Source organism: Rhododendron vialii, chromosome 5a, assembly GCF_030253575.1.
Source record: "Rhododendron vialii isolate Sample 1 chromosome 5a, ASM3025357v1".
Taxonomy (NCBI): domain Eukaryota; kingdom Viridiplantae; phylum Streptophyta; class Magnoliopsida; order Ericales; family Ericaceae; genus Rhododendron; species Rhododendron vialii.
Window position 1 is genome coordinate 40,438,483 of NC_080561.1, and position 24,699 is coordinate 40,463,181.

General features: G+C 37.8%; 2 protein-coding genes and 1 non-coding gene across 4 annotated transcripts in view; 1 reads left to right on the top strand and 2 right to left on the bottom strand.

Moving 5' to 3' along the window:
• The window catches only part of LOC131325968 (putative serine/threonine-protein kinase), a 70,114-nt gene extending 63,233 nt beyond the window's left edge, over positions 1-6,881 (bottom strand). The window contains exons 1-7 of one of the 2 annotated variants that reach the window (XM_058358491.1): positions 6,613-6,881; positions 6,256-6,366; positions 4,188-4,300; positions 3,802-4,012; positions 3,105-3,342; positions 2,215-2,365; positions 1,324-1,583 (exon numbers count right to left, since the gene is read on the bottom strand). In XM_058358491.1, the coding sequence (XP_058214474.1) occupies positions 1,324-1,583; positions 2,215-2,365; positions 3,105-3,342; positions 3,802-4,012; positions 4,188-4,300; positions 6,256-6,366; positions 6,613-6,718 (1,190 nt within the window). In that variant the 5' untranslated portion in view covers positions 6,719-6,881. Of the gene's footprint in view, positions 1-1,092; positions 1,584-2,214; positions 2,366-3,104; positions 3,343-3,801; positions 4,013-4,187; positions 4,301-6,255; positions 6,367-6,612 lie in introns of those variants that run through there. The other variant, XM_058358492.1, reaches the window with a different exon arrangement.
• Positions 5,599-5,705, top strand: LOC131328144 (small nucleolar RNA snoR100). The gene has a single exon (XR_009200423.1). It is a non-coding gene; the product is annotated as a small nucleolar RNA snoR100 (small nucleolar RNA).
• An 8,405-nt stretch (positions 6,882-15,286) lies between the features above and the next one.
• LOC131325974 (uncharacterized) lies at positions 15,287-19,942 on the bottom strand. Its single transcript, XM_058358497.1, has 6 exons — positions 19,740-19,942; positions 18,613-18,754; positions 18,343-18,454; positions 17,333-17,447; positions 16,366-17,190; positions 15,287-15,812 (listed from the first exon to the last, which is right to left on the bottom strand). Exons 1-6 carry the CDS (start codon positions 19,743-19,745, stop codon positions 15,573-15,575), a joined length of 1,440 nt encoding a protein of 479 aa, XP_058214480.1. The 5' UTR covers positions 19,746-19,942; the 3' UTR covers positions 15,287-15,572.
• Between the last annotated feature and the right edge of the window lie 4,757 nt (positions 19,943-24,699).

The following is a 24,699-nucleotide window of genomic DNA, read 5'->3' on the forward strand; positions in this document are numbered from 1 at the left end:
GACCGTTCATTGCAATTTTGGACAGCTCGGATTTGAAATGAGAAAAAAGAGAGAGAGTGTGGAGATGAGAGGAGAGAGAGTGTTTTAATATGGGTCGTCCAATACTCTTTTGGAAGGCTCGGATGTGCTCACTCAGACACCACGTCAGCCGAGTGACGTGATACCCACCCGACACTGAAAAATTTCTAGAGGGAGAAGAACCGAGAGATGTACCTACTGGATACTTTTCATGTGGGACCACAAATGTAGTGTACTACTCCTATTTTCTTGATTTGCAGCACAAAGAATTTACTTGGCATGTCCAAATCCAAAAAATTACATGCATGAAAACAAATCAATGAATGATGGAAAACAAAGATCATTCGTAACAACTGAAGCAAAAATATTGTTTATTATTGAGACGAAACACTATTTACACTGCCTCTTTATACCATAGAAGAAATACAACAATAAATATAGGTGAACAAAATTGCTCTGGCAATTCATGCATCTTTAGATTCAAATCCTTTTCTATTATTTCAAGTTTTTTGAAATTTACATCTACACCGCGCTCGTCATATTTGGAATGATTTCTAACAATTCCTAATGAGAAACAAACCGCTCGTCAAGTTTGGAATAATTTCTAACCATTCCTGATTAAAGAGAGTGAACATTTCTTTATCGATTCCTAATTTGGAGAGGAAGGAAAAATATGTCCTTTACAATACTTTTTTTTGCTTTTGCAATTTTGTCTTGCTTTTCTTACCCCAAAGGTGTAGGTGAACTCTCATAATTCATGCCTCTTTCGATTCAAGTCTTTTTCTCTTAGGAGTATTTCAAGTTTTCTAAAATTTACATCTAAACCGCTCGTCAAGTTTGGAATGACTTCTAACAAATCTAGAATGTATTCTTAAAGAGAGAAAAGAAGAGAGAGGACAAATATTCACTGCTATTAGATTCCTAATCTGGAAAGAGCTAAGGAAGGATAATTTTGTCCGGATGTCTATTTCCATAGCACCATTCACCAGCAAATGGCTTAACCAACAAATGGCAATCAATTAACTAGTAAAACCGAACAGTAAATGATTAAAAAAAATAAAAAAGGAAAGGAAAGGAAAGGAAAGGAAGAAAAAGATGCATATATGTGAGATAAACCACATCTTCTGGCTGAAGTAGTACACAAAGTAAAAGCAAAGCCCCAATTGACTTTTCATCCAAACGAACAAGGCTGTTTCTTAAAGAAAAAGATGACTAAAATGTCGCAATTTGGTAGTTCCGAAAATCATCTAACTCAAAATACTGTACATACATCACCGAGGTAACATCTGTGTCGCAAAGTGAGAGGTCGCCCGCGAACTATCACCAACCAATCCCCGAGAGGTATGTGCCAGATGTACTCCTGGCTCCGTCAATAACTTCTCGTTGAGTATTACTTCTTTGGAAAGCATCTCCACCACTTGCTTCATTCCTGGTCTTTGATTACAAGCTGCTTGGGTACAAAATAGAGCAACTTTGATGAATCGAATTACCTCGTCCTCCGGGTATTCAGTTAATTCCGGATCAACAATGTCTAGTAACCTGCCTTCCTCTCTCAGCTTCCATGCCTGCATCATTTTGTTACTCCAGTTCACATATCACTGAGATAATGGCTCATGAATTTCATGTCCAGCTAGCGCATATGCATACAAGTATATCTTCAGTTTCTGTTCTAGGTAGTGACTTATCAGCCTATGAACTTTTAGAAGTTCCAGGTCATAGTTATTACATAACCTATTTTATCTTTACTGCACTTTTTCCAAATTTATTTCATGTCTCTCACTTTCCCAACGCTTCTCGTCTGGACAAATCGGTTTATGAAAACTTTTTGACCAAAATCTTTAAAAAAATAAATAAATTCACAGACAACAAAAATAAGCCCTTACGAAGAGATTGCTCCAAACGAGGTCTGATGCATCATCTGTTGGCCAGCATTTCAACATGGAGAAAGGAACAAAAAGCAAATACTCATATTCCTAGAAAAGCCACGGGAAAACTGAAGCCCCTTTACTCAGCGTGGAAAAAACGTGCAGCAAATCAAGTTTATTTGGATGGACACTAGGAATACATAAAGGTTTGAATCTTATAAATGTAACTCCAATTCTGAATTCCCTATGCATTTTCAATGATATTCTTGACAACAAAATAAATGGAATAATACATGCTATGAACAATGGAGTATGCAATGGCAGAACCTACCCATTCCACCAGAACCAACAGATCCACTCCAAATGTCGATTTACTGCTACTTCTGCCACTTAATATTTCAAGTACAAGCACCCCAAAACTATATACGTCTGCTTTCTTAGTAAGCTGTCCTAACAACGCATACTCAGGAGCGAGGTATCCCCTGCAAAAACGTAACTGATGAATAGTGAGATACAGAGAGAAAGCAACGACTAGAAACAAAGACGGGACAAGACAACTCAACACAGATAATTATGATGTAAATAATTTCCCATGATGGCATGGTGATGTCATGATAACTTGATAATAACATGACAAATAAGGAAAATAAAAAACCATGGAGATTACCATCTACACTTGCTAGACAGTCATTAAAAGTATCTAAAAATATCTTAAATTATTAGGTAAATCCTAACAAGTTACAGACTTTCCCATGGTTGCTTTTAGCAATAGAGTCGCATAATCCGCAATTAGTTTCGAAGAATGCCAACACATGCAAATTTAAGCATTAATTGGATAATGCAGCACTTGTGCGCAGACTATGAATCTGCCGTCTACCTTATCTCATCCCACCATGCAAGCCACCACAATCTAAGTTTCAATACACTAAGTAGAACTGCTTTCGAATACCAAACTTGATAATGCATCAGACTACAATCTGTTCATAATTATATTTACCCATACAGACCATATGTCATCCTTAGTAATAATGCAGAGTGGCTACCTAATTCTTTTTCTATATCTTTTAATTACCAGATCAATACATATTCCTAGTAACTTCAACTACGAAGTCTTGAGTCTACCATGAGAGGCCCACTTACGATAATTCAACAGGCAAATAATTCAGGTATCCCATTGGCATATAGTTATACAAAGGGAAAGTAAAGAAAGATAATGCTCACATTGTTCCTGCCACCCGAGTACTAACGTGAGTGACATTGTCAGGAAACAGTTTTGCCAGCCCAAAATCTCCTATTTTAGAATGGAAGTTTCCATCAAGAAGTATATTGCTGGCCTTAATATCTCGGTGGACAATAGGTGGTTCGGCTTCCTCATGAAGAAATGCAAGACCAGAAGCCGTACCCATACAAATAGTGGCTCTCGTAGGCCAATCCAGAAAGATACCTTTACTCTTTGAACCTGCAATTAAAGACTTCAGAAATTAGTTTAGTCTAAAACTCAATAAGCCGTTATTCTATCATAGTGAACATATAAAGCAACAAATGTTCATGGCAGACAATTTCGAAACCTTAATCCAATCTAGTAATCCAAAAGCGCAAGTAAATACTGACAGATATCACAGATTCTTCTCGGAAGAGAGGAACAAAGAATGAAGGGAATGGAAGCTGGTGTCTTGCTTTCAAACACCCAAATTAGGTTCAATAAACACTAATGTCTTTATTCTTTGACAAGGACTGATTACTTTACTACTATCCGCTCGCCAATTTCCGGAAAAAGGTTGGAGACAACTTGGAGTGAAAAAAGTCTCAAATTTATTACTCCATAGTATGTTTTACTTTACAATTCCTTTTCCCTCAAATTCACTCCAATTGAATTCAGAATAGCCTTGCATCTAATTTGGATTTTTTTGGAATTTACCAAGCAAAGCACTAGCCAGATTGTTGTTCTCGAGATATTCGTAGACCAATATCCGATTGCTGCCCTCAATACAGCAACCAATTAGTTCAACAAGGTTTGGATGACGGATTTTTGAGATCATATTAATCTCTGTCAAAAATTCCTTGGTCCCTTGCTTTGACTCAGCAGACAGACATTTGACGGCAATGCAAGTACCATCCCTTAAAACTCCCTGCAGTTACACAGAATAAAGATGAATAAGCAGCAAATCCCAAAAATTGTGTGGAAGAAAGCCAGAACCAGGCTACAAGAGCATGTGAGCTATCGACAATTTTTTACTCTCTTTCTCTCCCTTCAGCAACTGATACAAAAGTTAAGTGATCATCAAAAAATCACATTGATCTTACCATATAAACAACTCCAAAACCACCACCGCCTATTTTGTTGGATGGATGGAAGTCCCTTGTTGCTGATCGCAGTGAATTATAGCTAAACAGCCTCACATTGTTGGTAACAATCTCTAACCATGCAAAACCACATAAAATACACAAGTGTGTAAAGACGTGCAGAATATTGAGGACACAACGAAAAAGGAAAGGCAAACAAAAGGGGGATTAACAAACAAAACTAAAAGGAATATACAGGAAAGCCGTCCTAATTTTCTTATCAACATGCATAGCTAAATCTTAGACAAGTTTAAGGGTCCATATACACTTGATGCTGACCTCTATGTATTTAGTGATTTCAAGTTGCAATTCTTGTTTATAGGACACCTTCAGTGGTTTTCAAAGACACGTAAGGTTTAGATAGAGCTCTTGAAGTTTTTTCCTTTCCCATCCGGCCTTCATGTGGATTTCAATGAACACTGTCACGTTATTGGCATTTTTAACTTAAACACGAAGATCAGTGCAAACGTTAGTAGCATTCATTTGGTTTCTTGTGAGCGTAAAGTTAAGGCCATGATTAATTAGATAGGCATGAGACCACTCAACAGGCTCATTGTGTTGGCTTCTCCCAAAGTTCCAGTGAGGTGAGTCTCAAAACAAAGTTTTTGTGCCCAAAAAGCATTTGATAGGCATTACACTGCAGTGCACATGAATTTTTTATGATTGATACTTTGATAAACATAGGCTAAGTGGCTAACCACCACTAGTTAAAGTCTGAACTGGAACAGTTTACTAAGCTTGTTCTGATAATGGTACAGTTTAAGGGAGTGGACACACAAACAAAAGAATGAAAATGTTACGCCCATAAAGCTATATATTGAAGAACTATAACTCTGGTTAATGGTAAGCATTCAATGTGAATGCAATAACAGTGGATCGCCTTCAAGAAGAGTATATTAAAAACTCATTCTCAAAGCAAAGATGAAGTAGGCACGCAATTGGTTTAGACACAGACGCATTCCAAAGATTATCCAGGACTCATAAGTTGTGTGCCAATCATATGTTTATCGAGCCATTGCCGGAAATAACTTTTTGTCTTGAAAGTGCACAGCTTCTGTTTTCTGCTAATGGCAAAAACACAAACTCCATTTTGACTTTTGAAGCTGGAAAATTGAAAATTTTCCGCAAATAAAAAAACTGGAAATGAGATTTTTGAAACACTCCATTTTGATAATTGTGGCTTCTGCTTTTGAACAAATAGCTTTTGCTATACGATCAGCTTCAACAGCACCCACTAAGAATTGCCTAATTAAGTTCAAATTTCAGATTATCAAGAAAACAAACTTCAAATGAATCAGACCCATCTCTCTAGCTTAAAAAACAAGAGTCACAAATCAAACAATAAATTGTGCATACCGATGCTCTGGACTATCAATAAAAGAAACATGGTAACGTGCACAGAAATTGAATTGGGTCTCTAGGCCTGCCCTCTCTGATGCCATTTGGCTTTATTTGAGGGCATGGCTCTGCAACAAAATAGGTATAGGGGGGCCACTGTTTCAGTGGTATTCTGAGAGTAGCCACTTTGTGCATAATGCCAAAGGTTAACTCTGTCTCCAATCTTCTCCACATACCCCCAATGATTAGAGACTACATGGGTTCTGTTGTTATTGTTGTACAAATCAAACAATAAAAGAGCACCATGCTCCAACAAGTACATGCTGAAGAATTTCAGCCAAAAATAGAGAAGTTTCATGAAGCCTTTTGATTTTCAATGTAGGTATGCACAAGGTTCTCAAAACAGAATATATATTTAGTCATGTACCGTATTCGTTTCAAGTATGTAGGATTTGTTAGCAAGTACCAAAAATATATAAAGTAAATAAATACAGCCAAAGCTAAACGTATTGAATCATAGGATACATATCGCATAGAAAACAATAACTAAAACATATAGAATGAATTATAAAATTATAACTAAAACGTATCGAATGAACCGTAGGATAAATCTCGCATATCATAGGATTTCGTCATCATGGGTATGCATATAGTTGCATAAAATAAAATAAAAACATGTTCGTATCTTTACCTTCTGCTTGAGTCTCAGTCTTCCGCTTACGTGATCTGCATACTCCAAAGCCACAGTAATTCATCGCTTTCGCTCCCATAAACTTCAATTGGGCCTCCACAGATACAAAACCTGTAACAGAATCCTCTCTTCAATACAGAACTAACCCAACTCTTTTTATGGGTAATCTGCACCAACCCAACTTCCAATCGCACAAACAATTTTTGTTGTACGTATATATCAAGTCTCTTGACCAACTTATGTGCACTTCGACTAATCGAGTGTTAACATCTATGCACAGAATTATTAGTAACCCAAAAAAGACACACCCAATAACAAAAGAACTGCAAATTAGTTCAATCAAAATCAAAACCCAACCTGTGTTCGGAGCAACTTCGAAACCCAGGCAAAGGGAAAACCCAAGATTGTTTTGCAAGGGGAGAACCCTAGACCCTTCGTTGGAGCATAATTGGGGAAGACACATTTATCCAAAAGATATATTAAGTGCTTGTGAATGTGTACGTATAGTATATCACAAGATATGGGGGTTAGTTTTTTCTTCTGGGTTTGGGAAGATTTTAACGGGTGGAGGACAAACGGGACAGCCATAGGGTTGGGCATTAACCCAAGAGTTGGGCAAAAGCGACTGGTGATGGTGACTTGGGTTTACTTAAAGAGATAATATTCTACACGGCCCCTCCGTTCATTCCTGTTGAACGGACCCTCTCTAAATAAACGACACTTCATCCAAACAGAAATTCCTCTCACTCTCACACATGCAACCTCCCTCATGTGATCACAGCTCCCTCTCCTTCTACCTTGTCCTTCGTCCAGCAGCAACCATCGTCCATCGAGCTCCTTACGGCCTTACTCAACCAGGATTTCTGGCGACACACATGTACCTTCCCTCACCTAATCAAGCCCCTTCCCTTCCCGTTTCTTCCGAAGCATCACGTTCCAAACTGAACCAGAACTTGGTCCCTTCCCCTTACCCAACTGCCATCGATCTAGACCAATCGCCGAGATCCGTCGGCTATTGCCTCCCCTTTTCTTCCTTCTCAGTCGATTGCCCCTTCCTGATTAAAGACCCAGTGAGGGATTCAATTATAGATTAACTTCAATATTTATAGCAGAATAATTCATCTGAGGCTTTGATAGGGATTTATAAAATGCATTTCTCAACTGGAAACTCTCATTTCAATGGACGAATGATGGAGTTTCGTGGCAAAACAATTGCGTTCTTTTTTGATACTTGATAGCCCAGGGTGTATGCAATCTGAAACACACTGGACGTACAATTAATATACATGGAGGAATAGTAGATCCCAACTTACGGGTCAGTTCGTTGTTTACTGAGAATCCGTGCAGGTAAAATCCCTTAATCGATCCCATATGTTCAATGATCCCTAAAATTTCATGAAAATTAAGAGCTTCTTTTTCTAATTTATTGGCACGTGTTGATAAATAGTCGGAGAAGAATGAGCGTTGGGGAAGGGGAAGGGGATGAAAGATGGAGTGGGGTTTTCAGTGGAGGCGTTGGCTGTCGGCGGCGTTGCTCGGTGGTCACCGCTAACGAGAGGATGGAGGAGCAAGTAGAAGGAAAGGGAGCTATGATCACATGAGGGAGGTTGCATGTGTGAGAGAGAGGAATTTCTGTTTGGGTGAGGTGTCGTCAATTTAGGAGGGGTCCATTCAACAGGGGTGAACTGAGGGGCCGTGTAGAATATTACTCCTTCTGTCTCATAATGTTTGGCATTTTCAGGAATGCGTGCCATTTTTAAATTGCATATATCTTTCAATCCATAATGTTTTAGGAAATTTTTTGAACTTTGTATAATAGAACAAATTAAACTCTATCAAACAACATCCATATTGCTTATAAAAAAATATTATGGATTAAAAGATATTGTTAATTTTTTCATAAGGCTGAAATAGTGAAAGTGTCAAACATTATGGGACGGAGGGAGTATCTCTTACTTAAATGTGAGGCGGGGGTTGGTAACCCAAAAGCACGGCGATGGCGGCGGGAGAGAGACCAACCGTTTTCACACTTCTGGAGAGAAAAAGAAAGTCGCCCCACCATATCTTACTTTTGTGCATGCGGTAAACGAAGAAACCCTGTTGAGCGTTGACTAACATATTGTGTACAAACACGTCAATAATTTTCGTTGATGTATACAATTTTGAAAAAATAAAAAAGTCGAATTGAACCGAGCTTTGGAATGTTCGTGTTCATTCAGTAAATTTTTAGACGAACTCAAACCAAAATCAAGCTTAATGAAAATTTGACGAGTCGATCTCAATCGAGTTTGCCTAGGCTTGACTTAAACTTGTCCACGAGTCAAAAAATAGATATTTTATCCTCTCATACAACTGTAGGACTGCAAACAAAATTTTATTTTGTAGTTTGTACATAAATAAATTCATCATATATAAAATCCTAAAACCATATTAATTAAGATTTTAAGCTTATAGTAATTTTAAGAGTTTATACATGTACATGTTATAATATATTCATTAGAGATCTTTTCTTTGGCTGTTCATTTCATTTTATTTTTAGGCTCTTGTTTCTTAGGTTGATATAGATATTGTGAACCCTCACATAGTTGATATTGTGTCTAATTTTTTATTTCTCATGATATATATGACATGTAATTCACACCTGCCAAAATTTTGTCTCTCTTGAACTATTTTTGTAAATGAAATCTCTCTCTCATAGATATTCGCGTCTTGGGGTCAACCACGTAACCCGTTCCGTTCATGTAATTTTTCAATCAATTATATCTTGTAATTTATAATGTTTTATGTAATTTTGAAAACATTGTCTTACAAAACTAATTGAAATCTATCAAACAAGATTAATATTTGATATAAAATTCATTGTCAATTTAAATATATAACTCATTTTTTTATCCAATTAGAATTGAACGAATGACTATTAAATCCGGACAAAGGGAGTACCATGCAATAATGGACAAAATTAATTTGGATTTTGATGAAGAGAACAAAAACAAATGTCCAAACGTTCAGCACAAGTTACTAGTCCTTTTTCAAAACCAACGACTGTCTGGAAAACTACGTGGCAAGAAAGGTTGGAAAGAGACTTGGCAACCATTTCACGTATCAAAATTTCCTAACAAATTTCTCTGCTCAATCTTGAAATCATGAAAAGAAGATTGCGGAAAACGTGAAAAGGAAACCAACACGGTTTAGAAAGAAACCCAAGCTATATTTTCTAAGGGGTAGGTTGAAACGATCTTTATTTTTTTGATATAAAGGAACATACTGCCCTATAATAAACGGACCCGGGGTGATATAGTGTACCCATGCACTAGGCTAATCCGGCCGTCTATCTCGGCAATGGATGATTCGGATTTGTAGAAGTTCGAATTATATCCAACCATTCATTATCAAGATCGATGACTCGTATGCGCCCTACAGGGTGCCTAGCAAAGCCTTATACTATAAGAATATTTCCCAATCCATAATAAATGGATCAATGTTTGTGGACCAAGGACGCTCCTAATGATGCTTCTTGGACCATTAGAAAAGTATTCACCGTAAGAAAAAGGGAAAATGACGGCCCAGAACGTGTTTTGATAATTAATACCGGTCAAGGACATGCTAAGAACAATTATTAATGCTGAAAATGTAACAACCCGGATTTTTGCCTCTTTTTTTTTTTTGAATAAATAAATTGTTTTTAATCAGATAATCGATGGTAATCGATTAATTACTTAAAAATGTAATTAGATTAAACCAGAACCTAGATTAATTTTTCGTGACTAAAATTAGTTTAGCAAAAATTTTAATTCAACTTGTAACTATATATGCATATCTTATATCTATATTATAGATATTGTGGATACAAGTAATTATCCCACAAATTATGGGATTTTGTTTCCACAATCCTCATCTGATTCTCTCTCTCTCCTTTGACCGAACCACCTCTATCTCCTACTCCTTATTTTTGGCAGCCATCATCATCTCCTATCTCCCCCTCTGACTCCAATATTTGCCCACCACCATCACTGTAAATATAGGTAGAAAAAGTAAGAGAGAGCCAGAGCTTAGGTTCCAAAAAAAATGGTGGTTGAGAGAGAGAGAATGTAAAAGTGGGTTTCGATATTTTAGAAAAATTCATAGAATTAGAGGAACTCCTACACTTATCCGAGCACCCATTTCGATTGCCATCTTCTAGAACGACCCGAGCACCTCCAAACGAATCCTCAATCATCCGAAGTTAGCGCCGGCATCCCGTTGCTCCGTCGTCTTGCCTGATTTTTTCCGAAGCCGTTTGAAACTGTCCGGAATACCGTTACTTGCTTTATCGGTCGGAACTGAGGTAGAATAATCGTTTCCCTATTTCCCTAAGTATATCCCTACCCGTAAGTGTTAGTTTTAATACTTAGCAACGAGAAAAAAAAAAATTTCAAATCCATGTTGTACCAGAACAGAACCGAAACTTTGTTTTCTTTTCCTCCTACGTGTTCTGTTTCTTTTTGTTTTGAAACCATATAATGTTATTTCACTATTAGCCCTGGACTTTGTTTTCTATTCGATTTAACCCCAAATAGTTTATTGCTTTTACAAGCTAATCTCAACTATGGATTTTACTCCACCGAATACATCTCTCTTGTTATGTAGTGTTAACTTTTAATGTTCACAAATGACAAATGCATGGTATAACTATTCCAATCCTGACCGGGTAAAAAATAAAATAAAATAAAATACTTACACACAGTACATACTTAATAAAGTTAATACTAGCCTAAGTAAGATTCAATATACTTTTGCTAAACAAGATAAAATTTTAATATAAGTTTAAGTTGAGAATATAAGAATACATGGAATATTATTAAAGGAGAAAAACTCATTAAGATAGTGCAAGTCATAATAAAAATCTATAACAAGAACTAGTCGGAAAACTAGACTGACATGATAGTTTAATGAAACCATAAAGATACATTGGTCTGACAAGTTATTAAATCTGTGAAGTTAGTAGGTTATTAGATTAAACCTAATTTTAGAAGGAAAAAAAAAAAAGGGAAATGTACTCTCTCTTTTTTAACAGAAAAGGGAAATGTACTTCCTGGAAACAAAATAAGGGAACATTTTTAACTCTGGGAATAAATACTAATAATTAACCATAAGAATTAGGTTTGACCTTTAACATAATCACATCAACCAATGGACACGTAACATTTCCTAGACTACCAAATTACCTTGAGATTACAAAATTATTAAGTGAACCCTTACCGAAATAAAATTTGTTAACACTTGTTGAATTAGATTTACGTTAATCCAAAAGACATTGGCCCAATCCTAACTTCTACGTGTTTATTTACTCGCACTTATATATTGCCATGCTTATGTTCAAATTGGAATGTATGATGTTATTGGATGAGTCGTTTATGAAATTTTTATGTTGTACATATTAACGCAGACTTAGATTCACTGGGTGATTGCGAGTAGTGACTCACGTAGACAATGTTAAGTAAATGAAAATTGGTAAAGTGTTAAAAGTGTGAGTACTATGTGGATTGTGAATTGAGCCATAGCAATGGCAATGGTAACTTATAGGGCCCTATGTTGAAATGGGTTACCTGTGGGGCCCAATGTTGTGACACTAACGTATATACGTCATGGAAAGTTTCTTTTCGAGGAAGAGAATGGGTCCCATGAGACGGTTATAGTTAGTGAGACGCTAACGTATGATACGTCATGGGAAGTTTCTCCTCGAGGAAAAGAATGGGTCCCATGAGACGGTTATAGTTAGTGAGACGTTAATGTATGATACGTCATGGGAAGTTTCTCTTTGGGGAAGAGAATAGGTCTCATGAGACGGTTGTAGTTAGCGTGGGGTAGTGGATGTCCGACCCTAATGTACGATACGTCATGGGATGACTCGATCCTCCTGTTATGGTCTTAAGTGAGAACATACTCAGTACATAACTTAGATAAGCTCACATAGGACCCTGGTGCAGAATAAACAAGAGGAAGGGTGGACCCATAAGACGATTGTAGTTAGTGGATGTGGGAGGAAAGGATCTCGTGAAGATAATCCTTAGATTTCATGTAAGATGATGGATAGTAAAGAAAAAGACGATGTGCTATTATTCTATACCTCTCGTGTATTATCAATTGTGATATTATTGTTTTTTTTTTTTGAATGCTAATTGTAGAGTAAAGGGTTGGTAGGATTGGGATTATTCTACTGGGTGAATTATCACTCACGAATACGTTTGAATCCTGGTAAATCAGTTGCTTCGGCGATCAATTTGCCAGAGGATGCAGGGTTCAATGATGGAGCTATTTGACACAGGAGGAATGCCAAGACCGGAGACCGAGTATGCTTGAGATCTGTATCAAGAATAGTTGCTCTGAAGATGTTTAAATCAAATGTTAGATTCTTTTTTTGTATTTTTTTTTAGTACATTTTGTATAACGACAAATAGGGGCCTAGTAGTTTATAAAATTTAGTATATTTTAGGGTTAATGCTTCCGAAATTCCTTGAAAAATCGGTGCGTTACAGAAAATGTCCTTAACGGGTATTAATTATCAAAATACGTCATTGGCCGTCAATTTCCCTAAGAAAAATTGGGCCAATAAATCTCACTCTCTTTCTATTAGGCACCTTGAACTCTTATGCATTTGACACAGTTCAAACCTTACCAACTACTACTAATAATGCTAACTTTCGCCAAAAAAAAAAAAAAAACTACCTTTCTATGGCTGGATAAGTTACGTCCATTAGGCCCCCTGCATAATAAATTTGGTGATAGCGTAATAAAACCTTGGGTTTTCTTGGGTTGGGCCTGGCCCACTTTGTTGGGTTAGGTCTTTTAGGTGTTTGAGACTTATTCTTTCGGGTGTTTTTGGGCTTTGTGATCCCATCATGTATATTTTTTAACTATTGGTTAGAACCCTCTCCCCCTAACTTCTTGATGTACTATATCAAGTTTTTTAATATAAATGTTACTTTTGCCGTAAAAAAAAAAAAAAAGCTTGGAATTGAAGGTCCTTCCATGCCATGGGAACTCAGAGTCTCAGACTCTAATAAGACAGACTCCTTCACAACTTAATGCCTAAACATGATAATTAAGAAAGACTATGTTATGTGCTACCGCATCCAAATGGGAATACTTTGAACTCTGCTTGGAATGCTAGAAGGCACAAATTCGATCCCTTTCAGAAATGGACTAATTAGGTGACATGGTTCACAAAAATGTCCAAAGGAGGGCATTCGTCTTTTGGTTGATTGTGCCGCTAGCAAAGGTTAACTACTGGGGGCGGGCTTGAAAGTTGGGGAATGAGGGTGGATGAAGCTTGTTGGTTGCGTAACAACACGAAGGATTCTCATCGGCGCCTTCTATTCGAATGTCCTTACTCGAGAAGTCGAGAACTGTATAGTAAGAAGTTCAGAGCAAAAACAGAAGCACGAGTGTTCCTTGGCACTTTTGAGTGATATTATAGCCTGGATTATACATGTGAAACGGGAAGGATTGAGAATCTCCTTAGCTGCTACCATGTGTTGCCTGTGGGTGTAGAGGAATCAGAGAGTGTTTCACAACAAAGCTACTACAGTACAAAAGAGCATATATAGGCCTGGTGGTCCACATGTTATTTGGTCGGATCAAAGGTTGCAATTTCAAAGCATGCTATCGACACCCCAATAAATGCTGGGGTGGTGGTCTCTCGACTTGGGTCTATAGACCCCTCTGACTCTCCCCCTATGGATTGCTTTTGGCCCCATGTGGAGCTATATGCATCTTTGAATTTCGATTTCCTTGGTGACTCGTCGCAGGTTTGGAGGCTTTATGATTATGCCTAAGGACAGATTGCCGAGCGTGGTCGCCCCCTCCATTCCCTTTTACTAAGCCAAAAAAAATACTACTACAAAAGAGCATATCAAAGATTTCTTTGAGCACCAAAAAGAGGGTGAAGCCTTCTAAGTTGTCCCTTTGTGGGAGTTTGGGATTAGCAAAGAAGAGTACTCCTTGGGTAGTGGGATATTTATTTTGCAAGAAAGTTTTGATGTGTGGCTTTACATTGTTGTACCGTTTGCTCTACCTATTATTTTAGAGGGTTCGGATCATTCAGTTGGTGTCGCAGATCTAGGAGCAGCTGATTTTGAGTAATCAGCCACCGTAGGTTCGAATACGTGGCCACAATGTTCGAGCTCCAATCCGCAAGGTTGGAGAACGTGGCTGCAATTAATGTTGAAGTATGTGACCACAATGTTAGAGAGCCTGGACGCAAGGTTTGAGAGTCCAGCCACAAGATTCGAGTACATTGCCGCTTGGTTTAAGGGGCCGCAAGGTTTGAGTTTATGGACGCAGGTTATATAGTAAGAGGCTGCGAAGTCTTTCCAAAAGACCGCAAGGTTTTAGTACTTGCCTTCTTGGCCGCCATGTTTGAGTACATGGCCGCAAGGTTTTGGTATTTGGTCGCAAGGTTCCATCTGGGTCGGTCACTCGTTTCCCCAGAACGCCAATTTTTCTTTCGTTTGGATTAGTACACAAACTAATCTTTTTGTGAATTCCGCTACATCTATTACTGTAAACACGCCCTGAGTTCCTTCACGGCAGGATCACTCTCTCTCTCTCTCTCGTTGTGTAGAGGGGGCGGGAGTTGGATGGGGGTTTGTTACTCATTTTAAGAAATGAAATTCAAAATACAATGCACAGTTACACAAAACGAAAAAACTGAGACTGCAATTTATTTTGATTTCAGAAATTAGGCTCGTTAACCATATCAAAGATTTCTTGAGCATCCATAAGAGGGTCAAGCCTTCTCACTACTTCTCAGTTGTCTATGAACTGGTTTGGGATTACCTAAGAAAAGTGTAACGAAGATTATTTCACAAGAAAGTCTTGATGTGTGGCCTTGATTGTGAGCAGGTGTTTGTAATCTGGGGAGTGCCCCTAGAATGTTGTCTCTTCGGTTCGAGCATTTAGGAAGTGAAGTACTTGTTTAAAAAGAGAATGAAACAAGAAGCAGAATAGTGCCATGTTTTGGGCCGATTTTGTCGTTCAGATGCAGAAAAGCTATTGCGAAAACTTGTGAGTAGCGAGAGAGAATATCACAGTCCGGCAGCAAATATATGACGTTACGAGAACAATACAATAGGCGAACCAGAGGTTCCTCCACATCGAGTAAGGATCCTGGAAAAAAATGTAGTGAAAAGACAACTTTCCATCAGGTTTTACTAAAACATAAGATACCTCTCCGGGGCCGTTTCTTTCGTGGAGAAGATTACATCTCCCTTTCTTCCTACTTGATCTTACACACAACAGTAAGACAAGTGGACGTAGTCTGGGATCAAAATGCGAGTTTATATACCCGAATCATGACCGATCTCATTGCCAAGATTAGTGTCTTCTACTTCTCTCTCACCCAAGCAATTAGAGCTGTTGTTGAAGCTTGACTCGGAACTGGCATTACTACTTGTTGCAAGAGGAGAGTCCCATGTTGTCCTGCTTTTTGAGGACCCTGATCCCACACTGGACACAGAAGAGTCCGAAATGTTTGTTACTACAGGGCTTAGATTACCTGGAATGCTTCGCCTTATATCCTGCTCAAAAAGACAAGTATCAATTAGTACAAGATTTGCAACAGCACTATTGACCAGAACAAAACTTGATTCTTATTCAATAGAAATGCAGAAGTCCCAAACAATGATAAGTACAACTTGTCCAAAATACTTTCGCCTAGGCATGCGCAGTACCGTCTAGTTTTATGATTTCCTTCTTCATTTTCTGAAAACACAAAAACTTTTTTGGAAATTTTTTTTCATTTTCCAAAAGCAACCCATTTTTCAGGAAACAACAAAATGATATTTCTGCCCAAAAATGTAAACGACATTTATTGCCTTGCAAGTAAACATAAATAATGTGCTATATGGGCATGGTTGGGTTGAGTTTCAACAATTGCAGTTCCTTGCCACTCGAGGAAAGAACAATGACGCGAAAAGCAATGACAAAATTTAGCTTCTTTCACTTCATTTTCTTACAGAGTATCTTTTTGTTTTATCTTTTCTTTCCATCCATAGATCACTTCATAAATCCATGATCCAAAAACAAAGTAAAAGTTAAGCATGCTGATGTACAAGGAAAAGCAGTACGTACCATATGCCTCAAAGCCATGTCTAGGGATGATCTTGAAAGCGTTCTTCCGAAGCCAGATTTTTCTTGGGACGACAGAGACTTCTCTGAGGAATTATTCTTCTTAGAGGTACAGCCATCTTGGTTTGGCGGAGCTAGTTTCCTCATGTTCACCACTCTTTCAACCATCTTAGTGCCCATTACCACAGGGCTCACATCATCATTGCAAGTCGAATCAGCTCTACTCATGGCAACCACACGTATTCCATTGATGTATGCAATACCATTTGAAACCCGTCCTCTTGAAGACGATCGAGCACTAGGTGTAGGTGCCACTGGTCTACCCTTAGAAGCTGAAACCGGCCTTTCTGGCAATGATGTCTTCAAATTTGTGGCACCCGACTTTGTTACTCTATTTTTCAATGTGGGTGTTGTAGATCTAGATGTGGGCTTGGAAGCTGCTAGTGCTGGTACCGAGGGTCTGGCAGTTGGTGTAGATGAGCGGGCCATAGGTCTGGTTGGAGTTGAAGATCTGAACACAGGCTTAATGAAAGGCTGTGTTGCTCGCGAAGTAGGGGTGGAAGCTCTTGGCTTTGCTGTTGTGGGTAATGTGGCTCTTGAAGTAGGTGTGGAAGCTCTTGAGGGCTTTGTTTTGGCGGGTAATGTGGATCGCCCAGTTGGTGTTGCAGATCTAGAAGGTGTTGCAGATCTAGAAGCAGCTGATTTTAGTCCCCCCGTTGAAGATGGTCGTTTATTTGCAGCCATGGAAGCGTTTGAACCAGTGGATAAACCTGGTTGACTGGATGCTTCATTTTTACTCGGAGCTGGTTCTGCAGGGGGATTAGCCAGCTGCAACACAAGAAATTGAGAATAGCACCACATGAGTTTGCAAAATATGAGACATAAATGATCAAGACGCTCTACATTCTAAGTAAACTGGAAACAATCCCAGGCAAAAAAATTCAGAGAGTGATTCATCAGGAGTCCTTACCTCAGACTCTGGAACAGCATGATGACTTCCCGAAATACCAAACTCACCCGTTGCAATTTTTTCCATTTCTGTCTCCAATGAGGGAAACATTGGGTTTCCAGATGCTGTAAGAAGCCTGAATACACAATGACTTCAAGTAATCAGCAACCAGCAAAAGGTGATTTTGCCAGACTAACAGAAGGATCCGAAGCTGATGGAAAGCAATATTGATTGTATCATAACAGCTATCTGTGTCACTGTGTGATCAGGTCTCTGGCCATAAAAATCATATTGGCTTCGAAGGGAATGTAGTTGATGAAAAAAGAAGGCATCCACAACTTCCATGAAAATGTGGAACTCTACATGGCTGATCAAAAAAAAAAGTGGACCTCTACATTGTTTGGGTGGCAGAATATTAGGCTATTTCTTGACTCGTTGACATGCATTGTGATCAAAGGTGTGATTCAATCAATTTGTTCCGTTTCCTTAAAAAATGTACTGCGAGAATCAATTGCGAAAATTCATAGGAAATCAAAAGTAAAAAAAGGCATCCTACGCTGCAAGTGTTGGCATAATTGTGGTCATACAAAAAAATATTTTCCAACTTAATCGGAGAACACAACAGTCAATTTCAGGACCCAATGGGATTGATTGGTACATGCTTAATTTTCTTCATTTTTTGCTCAGCAGCTTAATTTTCTCAGGTACTCTAGTGACAATCATTGAGATACACAACTCAGACGTCGTCAGAGTCTTTACATTTTAGAAGACAAGTGGCACAACATCCAACTAACCCTCCAAGGCAAGAAATCTACTTCTCCCAATAAGTTCATGCCGCGTTATGATACGGTTTAACCAAATCTTTGGATGATATTTGGACTGCTCTCATATGGTTCGATGTAAAATTTTTAATTTGCAGTTGCACACATAAAACAATGCTCACGCGTGCTAATGTTGCATAACCATTAAGTCAAACAGAATACAAAGATTCAATCAAGATACAGGAAATCTGTGAATTGTTATAACTATACCACTCATAATCTGTTTTATCACTTTTGGAGGTCAGGAAATCATCAGCACCGCTCTTCTGTTCAAGCAATGTTGATGTTATACCTTGCGTCAAAGAGTTCTCCCGCATAGATCCTGCATCCAAAAAATACTAGTAACCCATCAATACCAACTCAAGAACAAAAAAAGAAAACAAAACAAAAGTCTCTCTTTCTCAGATTTGAAATCAGATTAGAGCCAATTTATGAGAAACTAAAACAGGTGACCTAAAAGCAGTTGATTCTTCACAATACCGAATTGATCACTGAAATCATTTGGATCCTGAAGAAAATTTTGGCTGGTCTTGTTCTCGTGGCTCCACAAGTCGAGGGAAAATTCCACATCATCGTCCACCTCCTTCATCACCATCCCAATGCTCCTACACTGTACGGATGCCTGCATTTGGGATTCCACCACTTCACAATTACTACTTCTAAATTTCTAATGACCACATCGTAAAAACAGATTCCTACGCATTTTTTACTGAATTCCAAACTAAACCAAAACAAAGTTCTCCCATATGAAAAAGAATGTATGTCAAATCCCTCTAGACTGGTACAACACCCCAAGGCACCCAAAACACACATACACACCCAAACACAAACACACAGAAACGACAATATTCACGTGGTTTGGCAATTGCTTACTCCACAGGCAGCGAATTTGTATTATGGAGGAGATTTTACAATCACTCAAATACCCCAACCTCAGTGTATATCCCCTTACCAAATCACTATCTTTTCTGCTAAAATTCAGAGCTATACAAAATAAAAATAAAAAGGTATATATATAGGTGATAGTTGGTATATCCAAGAAAAGGGCTATGGCTAATCCCAAGTCTAATTTAATACAATCCTCTACAGATCTTCAGCCTTGCACACAAAACATGAGCTCAACAAATCCAAAGACATGATAGCATTTGAACCAAAAGAATTGTGAGATTTCTCCTTGGATCTGAATAAAAGACAGAAGTGATAAAGTTGCAATATTTGGTTGAACTATATCACAAATGAGATCTCTCCATCAGAAATTAGATTTAAAGCAACACCCTTTTTTCCAAGGAAGATTCTTACATCAACATTTCTTTCAAACATGCGCGCTACATATCTACACAGGCCACAAAGTTATTCAAACTTAGTTGAAAACTTGACAAGTTACAAACAACGCATCAGAGATTGACTTGTTTTTCGTTCGAGTCGATTTCAGCTGAGCTCAAGTATGTAGTTGCTTTAGCACACTTACACAAGCTAATATATCTATACGTATACATGTGTGTGTGTGTGTGTGTGTGTGTGTGTATATATATATATATATATAGAGAGAGAGAGAGAGAGAGAGAGAGAGAGAGAGATTTGAGTTGTGGGTTTGTTGTAGAACTTACAGCCATTGATGGAAAAAGCAGTGCTGATAAATGTAAGCAGAGGTGCTCTGTACAGACGTTTGAATCTTTGGAGGTGGATTGAAGATGAACAGAAGCGATCTAGAGAGAGAGAGAGAGAGAGAGAGATGTGGGGGGAAAGACGAGGAAGTTGATTGCTAATAACAGTCTGTTTGCTGTTTGTTTGGTTTTCTACTGATTCCTTTGACGAAGGTTTCTCTCTGTATGTTTCTGACAGTTTCCTTAAACAATGCGAAGATTTGAAATAGTATTTTTTTACACCAACCTCCCTTGAGGTTTCTTGCTAATACCAAAGGCCCCAATCTTTCAACTAATTACACCGGCCGCCCTTAATGCGAATAACGTAGATCAATTAGGTCCACTCCGTTAGCCTTTCATTAGATTTGTGCAGTCCAAGTTAATGACCTTAAGAGAAAAAACCTTGTGTAACTCCTATTTTGCCCTTAAGTTCCTCCCGGGAAATCCATACGAAAGGAATTGAAGCTTTTTGGAAATAAAATGGTTGGAGGGTAAATTGATTTGATTGTAACTTTGACTTTTTAGGACCAAAGGAAATTATTTTCTTGAGGGCAACATGGGAGTGCAAAGATTTAATGAAAAATTTAATGGCAAAATGGGAGCTACACGAACCTCTTTTCCTTTAAGATCGTAACTTGAAATCCACAAATTTAACACAAGACTGAGGGTGGGAGCTACACGAACCTCTTTTTCTTTAAGATCATAGCTTGAAATCCACAAATTTAACACAAGCCTGAGGGAGATCGGTGTAATTGGTTTAAAGGTTAGGGGCGCAGTGTATTTGTCAAAAATCTCAGAGGAGGTTGGTGTAAATTGCCCTCTCTTTTTCAATTTTATAGTCAACTTATGTCCCTAAAGGACAAAACAAGAATAATCCCCGAGGAGAATCAAAATATGTTACTTTATCCAATATGTTGGGTTTAAAATATAAGTAAGTAAATAAGATAACTTTTGGCTTTATTACTTTATCTTTAAAAGTCGTATCATGCTATGGATTAAAAAAAATTACCCATTGCCGTCTAATGAGTTTGATTTAACTACTTTTGAATTACTTATTTTTTAAAATTTTATAAGTAAATGTACAATTGTCTCCAATGACATTTTTTGTTTTTCTGACAGGCGCAATTAAAGACAGATAAACAAAATATGACGGACTTATAACATGTATACATACATACATATATATATACGTATAATGGAATTTAAAAACCAATGTTTTGAATATCGAACCAAACCAGCCAGTCCAACCGATTAGACCGTTGACCGATCTATGCTCGGGCTCAAGTGAACCAGAGAAGAGAAGTGGTAAGATTTTGAAAACTGGTGCGGTTCGCTCACTGGCCCAATTTTCAAAATATAACTAGGAACTTTTGACATATACTGTATATGTATACGGTCTTGCTATTGTCAGCCCACTGGGTTGACGATAAACATACTAGAAGACGAGAAAAATACATATTTTATATACTTTTTATACCCTTTAATACACATTCACACACTCACTATTGTCAGCCCATTGAGCTGATTTTAAAATTTTCCATATGTATATGTTCCTTTAACCAACTTTTTACTTCAGAGGATTTTATTTATAAAAAATAAGGGAACCCATTGCCGTCCAAGTCCTAAACTGATCAAGTTCAATTTAATATACTCCAACTTTCTGCTCTAACTTTTTGGAAGGCTTTTACAGTACATTTGTAATGGTAGGAGTATTAAATTCAAAATCCAAGATAGCCCATTTAATTACATCTGAAGTTCAAATTTCAAAATACTACTGCAACATTGATAAACTTCTTCTAGTGACTACTTTTGGATATTCTTTAGTACGGAGTATTAATCTAGGTTAATTGCAACTCAACAACAATTTGTACAATGTGTGAATGCGACACCACATAATTGATGATTGTAAAATAATTATTCATTCAGTTTTTGATTAGTTCAGCGTCAACGTATTATGCACAGTTGTGGTAGTACTAGGTTTTCTTGGAATGTAAACATGCATCGAATCAACTACCGTGCATTGGGAGTTGGCTAGTTTTGAATTATCCATCTAAAGATGTCTAATGAATGTAAATTTTCGTCGAAAGACACGGTTGAAAACAGATAAACAAAATATACAATAGAAAACATATATTAGGATAGTTTTTTACTTTATTTTCACCTTAACCTAGGAGGGGGGAAAAAACCAGTTAAAACAAACCGAAAATAAAAAGAGGACCAAACCGGTGATTTGATTTGGTTTTTAGGGGTAAACGATTCGGTCCGGTTTTAGTTTGAGCCAACCCAAAAAAATACCTAACCGAACCGTTTACACCCTTACCTCAATCGCACTATATTATTGTTTAAGAAGGTATTCTGAAACGGAACCTAAACCCGTAAGTATTGGAATTGGCAAGAACCATGGTTTAAATAGTCCCACGTAGATAACCAATTATTCTGACTTGAGAGGATTTTGACAAACCAAATAATGGATCATGTATTTACAACTGTCGTCCAAGGCCTAAAGTGAAATTCAATAATTCACTTTCTGCTGTAGTAAGTTTTTTGAAAGGATTTAACAGTACATTTAATGGTATTAAATTCAAAATTCAAAATCCAACTTCAACATATACCTACTTCTAGTAACTACTCTGTGAAATTCTTTATTAATCTTGGTTAGTTGCATATAGTGTGAAAAAAAAATAAGGAAATAATAGAGCAAGTTCACCTACACAACAATGTATACATAATTTGTGAACGTGACACTCGTGATTGGTGATTGTAAAATAATTATTCAGTTGATTGCCAGTTAGTGCAGCGTCAACATATCATAGAAACTTTTATGGCAGTAGACTTTCTCAGACTGCAAATATGCAACAAATCATTCAAATCAACCTAATATCATACCCCATGATGAAGCACTTCGCATATTACAGGTTAGCTAATCTCTTGGTTTTTTTGGACTTTATCTTGGCAAACCAATTATGCATTAATTCAAATCATAGCTCTACGCACAATGCTGGCGAGCTCATGTGATAGCAATTTGTGCCCCTCAATGTTTTTTTTTTTTTTTTCTTTCGGTAAGTTTGTACCCCTAAATGTTAATGCTGATGAAAGTACCCACTTCATCCCATCCCCTAAACTAGGCTAGAATAGAACCGCTTGCAAATTTTTTTCCTATAGCTCGACGCTTTAGAACCTGGTAACCAGAAGTATGTGTACTTGCCGTTCAAAAAAAAAAAAAAAGTCCGGGCATGTTTGATGGTAAGATTATAATCCCCGACCCACGATACAAGGAAACATGCGGGCCACATGCTCTTCAGAATTAGCTAGTCCCACGTTTGACGCCGGGAACTACAGTTCAGAACTAGACTAGAGGTGGATTATGTGTACTCAGAATCTAGAGTAAACCCACTTTGGGAAACTGATCAATTTTTGGGGAGAGAGCAAAAAGAACACTTCGACCCATCTCTTGGACTGAGAGAGAAAAATGTAAGTAAAACAATTAACCAATCCCAAGGGAGAACATGTTCATGCCTTTAATTCAAATTTCTTTCAACTTCTTTTGCTTTTTCTTTCAAAAGATGCCAGACTCAAACGAAGAGTTGTTTCCATGTTTGATTCCTCGGGAAGGACGAGTCAAATTCAATAATTTGAAAGCCAGTCCTTAGAATTCGGATCTCACTTCCCTTTATGCATGTTTCAGTTCGATTTATGAGGACATATAAAGAGCAAATCGATGATTCGAGACATTCATTTTATAAGAATCAAAGGTGTGAAACATTAAATCGATAAGTAAACGGTGGGAAAGTCTTCAATACACACCCCTTTAAAGTGTAACGGTACTATGGTTTACGGTGGCCTTTTTTTTTTCCTTTTGTAACGGTGGCCGCTTGATCGATACATGTGTATGTTTTCCAACATATGATCAACTGTCGATTTCCGAGATGAACAACCAGATCGGCTGCTCAGCACTGCTATCAAACACCCCCGCTTTGACAGCATCTCTTAATCCATGATGAATCCGGTCATACTTGTAACCAGTTATCGGTGATCGGATTAGAAAAGGGAAAAGAGGAGAGAACGAGTCCCTTTTTTTGCCTTTTCTTTTTTTGGCAATTGGAAATATGACCAAGAAAAGACAGATTGTCCACCTGTACATGTATCCGATGAATATTTATTTGTTTATAATCAGGTGGTCTGGACAAGCTTGTTCACACCTTGACTAATCTTGGGACTCTAAAATTAACGACTGGAAAAACCTCCAACAACCGCAAAGGAGTTGATAACACTTGAGAGGTTTCGAACCTGAAACTTTAGAAAAGAGCAAACCCCTAAATCCCAGGCCGACTTCTAATAAATTATTTGGGACAAAGACTCGAGCACCATCGTCACACGGAAAAAGATGGTCATCTTCTACAGAGCCCAAATAATGAATTTTCAAGAGAATTGATTTTAGCCCTCCACAAATTAATCTACACTCCAAAAGTGGGGAGTGAAAATCAATTGCATACAGAGATTAATTTTCGCACTCGACTTTTGGAGTGCAAGATAGTTTTTTTTCTTTTTTTTTCTTTGCTATTGTGCAGATGCTGTAATAATTTGTGGAGACCGAAAATTACTGTCCTTTTTCAATTATTCCAAAACCACACTCAACTGAACATCGGACAAGAAAATTTCAATTTTGGCACTGTTCGTGAGGCTATTTTGTGGTTGCCTAGCAAGTAGCACTGCTGCAGTCCAATGCACAATATTGTGCTGGGCCTGAGTGCTAGGGAGCAAATGAGAAACTGCAAACTAAACCACCACTGAATAAGAGACCCTGACCAGGTCCCGATACTGCAGCGAAAAGAATTGGATGTACACAATCTTATCCCCCAAGCGGAGAGACTATTCGACTCGAACTCGTGACCACCAGGTCACAATGGGGAAACAACCAGGAAAT

Bases quoted from the DNA above. Each gene is read 5' to 3' on its own strand.
- LOC131325974 (XM_058358497.1), bottom strand. The intron at 17,448-18,342 runs GTATAGTTATAA...TTGTGTATTCAG, and splicing joins GATAAAACAGATTATGAGTG to GCTTCTTACAGCATCTGGAA. The intron at 15,813-16,365 runs GTACGTACTGCT...CTTTTTGAGCAG, and splicing joins ACATGGCTTTGAGGCATATG to GATATAAGGCGAAGCATTCC.